Source organism: Cystoisospora suis (genome assembly GCF_002600585.1).
Source record: "Cystoisospora suis strain Wien I chromosome Unknown contig_1562, whole genome shotgun sequence".
Lineage (NCBI taxonomy): Eukaryota > Apicomplexa > Conoidasida > Eucoccidiorida > Sarcocystidae > Cystoisospora > Cystoisospora suis.
In genome coordinates, this window is record NW_027154362.1 from 1 (window position 1) to 4,148 (window position 4,148).

The window sequence follows — 4,148 nt, forward strand, 5'->3', positions numbered from 1 at the left end:
CCCTCCTGGGGCCCGGCGAGGGTTTGAAGAGGCGACGCACAGATGGGTCTTGTCCGGTTGAGTCCCCGTCCCGCTGTGTATCGTTACGCTATTGTACGCACGGTGAATGCGCTCCCGCAGTCTGGCGCAACGCAGACCCTTTCGGCAACACACCAAGTTGCCAAGTTGTTCAGAAGATTTGCGCGGGCTGGGAAACAACACAGAGGGGAACTTCCTGGCCGCTCGCTGTGCTGGAGACCGAGGAACAGCTTCGCAAGCGAAGGCCGTTGACCTCGCTAGAAGGGAGTCTTCCGAATTCCCGCTCCGCGGCGTGTAGTTCGCTACTAGTTCGACGAAGCAGGGTAACGGATGCCCTGTCTGCACGGGCTCCAGCCTCGCCAGCTTCGTGGCACCAGCTGCGCATGAGTCGCGCATTGGAGAGGTCGGTTCTCAGCCGATCGCGGCGGCCGAACAGACAGGCGCTGGAAGCGCTCTCTTGCTGCGTGTTTGGTGCGCTTGCTGCTCAAACACTCCGTGCGGGCTCAAAATTTCGCAGTGTATCCCCGTTCAATGGGAGATCTAAAGACCACACTGATCTGGCTGGCGCTTGCAGGGCTGTTCTTCGCCATGGACGCGATCCTCGCAGTACACGCCTCGCCGTCCAGGAATCGCCTCTATCGCGGGCGCATAGCCTCTTCCGTTCTTTTTTTTCCTCCGTGAGTGCACTGAAGGACGCAGAGGAGAGCGCGAGGGTAGATAGTCATCCGAGTGCTCCTGAGTGCGGTACAACTTCTTTTCAGTCGGGAAGCGGCGAAACGACTACTACGCATCGGGGCAACGTTCCGGGGGCTCGTTCTCGGCAGCCCAGAGAACGGATCCCGGTGCTGCCCGCTGCGTCCGCTAGCCAGGACTTCGATGGATTGTGTCTGAAGCCTGTGCTCAACGAAAGCTGCGTTTGGAGGAACCACACCGGGGCGACAGAAGTGCTTCAAGGTCTAGCCACGATCTCGAGGGACGCTTCCTCACTTCTATCAGGCAGTCACAGACTGCACAGGGTTCAGCAAGGGACGTCTCTGTTGTCGACTCCTAGGGAGCTGCAGGAGCCACCTGTGCCTGGTAGGCTTGATCGTAGTCCCCGAAATGAGGAAAGATCCACTTCTTTCGTCAACTACCCACGTTCACAATGGAAAAGACAGGAGCCAGAGACAGTGCAGGAGGGGGACCCGTCGAGCACTACGGGATACTATGAGAAATACCGGCGGGAAGACCACTGCCTGGAGGTCAGACCTCATGTGCGCATCAAAGATCAGACGGAAAAGGGTAACTTCGTCTTAGCTCGTTCACAGCATGGTGCAAACGCCTCCCGACAACGGCCCTCTGACTCGGCGTTGCCTTGGCGTCCTGAGTTGTGGCTGGATTGTAACAGCGATGTGGGAAGCCGTCCGCACGTGTGCACTGAGGACTTCAGTTTGTCGAAGAAAGGAGTGTTGCTGCGGACGGCACGGGATTCACCGTACGACTTCCGTGAGAGAGCCCAAGACCAGGACGGCTTAGGCGAGGGACCGCCGTTAGCCTCCGTCCGCCAGCGTCCAAGTCTAGTGACGCTCCGACAGGCTTCAGGGGCTTCAGATCCTGCTGCTTTTTTTCCAGAAGGGCGGAGTGAGAGCTCCGGTGACGGAGCCACAGTGAAGCACGCGTTTCCAATTGGCTGGGAAGACCGCAGTACGCAGGGCGTAGAAAACTCAGGAACGAGGGAGACGAGTAAGGGTGTGCTTCGCCATTTGCTGGAGCAGGCTGTGAGCCTTCTTGAGACATTTGAAGCAAGCAGGATTGACGACACAGAAAAGCCGATGCGTGGCATCGAAGCTATCCAGGCAGAAATTTTCCGGGTTCATGAGCAGATGGCAGGCCACTTGGCAAGTGCGAGTTCTGCAGAAGTAAGGGAAACCCTGACAATGGACTCTTGACAGGGTTCGCGCAAAAAGTGTAAAGAGGAAGCTGCACGTAGCTCTTCAGGCGAAGGTACTTGCTGATGGACGCTCTCCTCTCGCCAGAACTGGGCTCAGCTAGCAAATGTTTAGGCAAGCACACAAGTCCACTCAGGCTAGCGCGGCGACTGTGCGTTTCCAGTGGTTTCTACCTGATGCGCGTACCCAGACACGAGCGCAGACCTGCCGGTTCCTGGTTCCCATGACTATATGGTGGCGTCATCTGAGTGCATGTATTCCTTCGTGCATGCTTTCAGTTGGCCGATATTCGAGGTCATGTTGAGGCGCTTCTCTTGCGACAGAAGCTTCTAGAACACCGATTGCTTCTTTTGCGACTTGTCGAGGAGCTTTACACAAGGGTAAGGGCTTCGGGTTCGTCTCGACTTGACGTGCTAGCCTAACGTTTCGCCTGGAGCCGTTGACCCGGTGTTTTTTTTTCGCGAGAGCAGGCGAGCTGCTTGACATTTCACTGGAACCTGTGGAATTTCAAGAATACCGCGGCGGGCAGGAACTATGTCAGAGCTTGTGCCGTTTAAGGGTTTCCCGGACCATGAAAGCGTCCATGTACTCGAACAGTTCACTTAAATTGCAATGTTGCTCTCGGGGCTGCCGCGCTCCAGTGAGCTGAGTGTCCGGAGTGCTGAAGCACTACAGTGCTCTAGTCTTTGCTCAGTGAACCTCGGTTGCTCTTGTTGGATCCGCGACACGGGACGAGTACAGTATCAGTTGCAGAGTCTCACAATTCTCTCGTGCCTTTCTTCCCATGTTGAGTGGCGTGATCAGGACATGATCCCCAGCGTCCGGACTAGCATGCTGGTTCGCTACTTCCGAGACCTCTGTGATACAAATCAGGCCAGCGTGCCGGTGCCCCCGGCGCTGGTTAAGCGGGTCTACTCCTCGATCCTGGTAATACCCATCTGCGGCTCAGCACAGCGGTGGGGCGCCAGACAAGGGGAAGGGCTATTCTTGGTTGGAAGACTCTTGTTTTTGGAGGCGTTGCAGCGGCCGCGGCCGTCGTGTTATGCGTCCGATATTCTGTCGCTGCGAAATTACCTCACAGTTGCAGCTCGGCGATGAAGGGGGCTTGACATCGGCGAAGGGACGCTAACATATGCTGGTCTTTCGTGTCGAGCACCTCGGTTGTTCAGTCCGGGCATTGCGAACTGAAGTACATAGATCTCACACCGAAGAAGTGAATATGAGTAGTTTACTTACCCTCGGAGTTCCTGTCCCTGGCATCCTGCAGACGAGCACTGGGCTGTGCAAGGTAGATCGTTCACACCCGCACTAGATCCTACAAGTTGGTAGACACCAGGCCCTGAGTCGCCCCTCTGGCTCCGATCAGGAACGTTTCTCCGTCTGTCCGCAGTGGGTGCGGATCGTCTAATACTCGAAAGGGATGTGGCTTTGGTCTGCCTTGTCTTGCTCGCATGACGTGGAAGGGTCTTGATCTTCTATCGGTGGCAGGGCAGGTCATCGCGGTGGCTGCATCCCCGGTTTGCGAGACACCCAGAGGCTGCTCGCCGGGTGCACTCCTGCATTTTCTTCCCGCTGCGAAGAGGCGGGGGCGGTGGTGAACTCTTGTCACACTGTCGAGTCTGCTGCGGTTTCTGGGTCTTGCTTTCACAGGAAAGGAAGGAGGAGCTGCTGGGAAACCAAGGTTTAGCAAACTCTCTTGTTCTGTTCCTTTACAACTGTTCGCTCCTGCGGCTACCAACCGGGGACCTGTTCTCCATCTGGGCGAAAGGGCTCCTGAAGCACAGCGCGACGGCCGCGACAAGCAATCGACTGCGCGTCTCGCCGCCGCTTGTGGTCTTCCTGTCCAGGATTCTTGTGGCTGAGCGCTGCGGAGTTCCTCGTGAGACAGAATCACAGATCAAGCGCACCGTAGTCGCAAATGCACTACCCTTCATTCTTCCACTTCACCCTTACGCGCAGTGCCGCAGAGCAGAGTTGCTGCCACTTCTTTTTTTTTTACACTGGAGAGCAGCGCTTTCGTTAGTCTCTTGTGCCGCGTATGTTCTACGACGCTTAGCGCTGATGACATAGGGTGTTTTTAGCATTGATGCCGCCGCAGATGCATCCTTCGCCCACGTGGGGGCCGTCGTTCGCACATCCGGAAAGGGAGCTGGCAATCACCTCTAACGGCTTGCGCGTAAGACCTGACACAACACATGGCAT

General features: G+C 56.6%; 1 protein-coding gene across 1 annotated transcript in view; it reads left to right on the forward strand.

The window, feature by feature from the left end:
* The window catches only part of CSUI_003489 (uncharacterized protein), a gene marked incomplete at its 5' end in the record, with an annotated part of 8,515 nt that continues 4,367 nt past the window's right edge, over window positions 1-4,148 (forward strand). Inside the window, 4 exons of the mRNA XM_068063687.1 lie at window positions 1-1,916; window positions 2,225-2,326; window positions 2,751-2,873; window positions 3,597-3,825. Of these exons, the coding sequence (XP_067924331.1) occupies window positions 1-1,916; window positions 2,225-2,326; window positions 2,751-2,873; window positions 3,597-3,825 (2,370 nt within the window). The remainder of the gene's footprint in view (window positions 1,917-2,224; window positions 2,327-2,750; window positions 2,874-3,596; window positions 3,826-4,148) is intronic.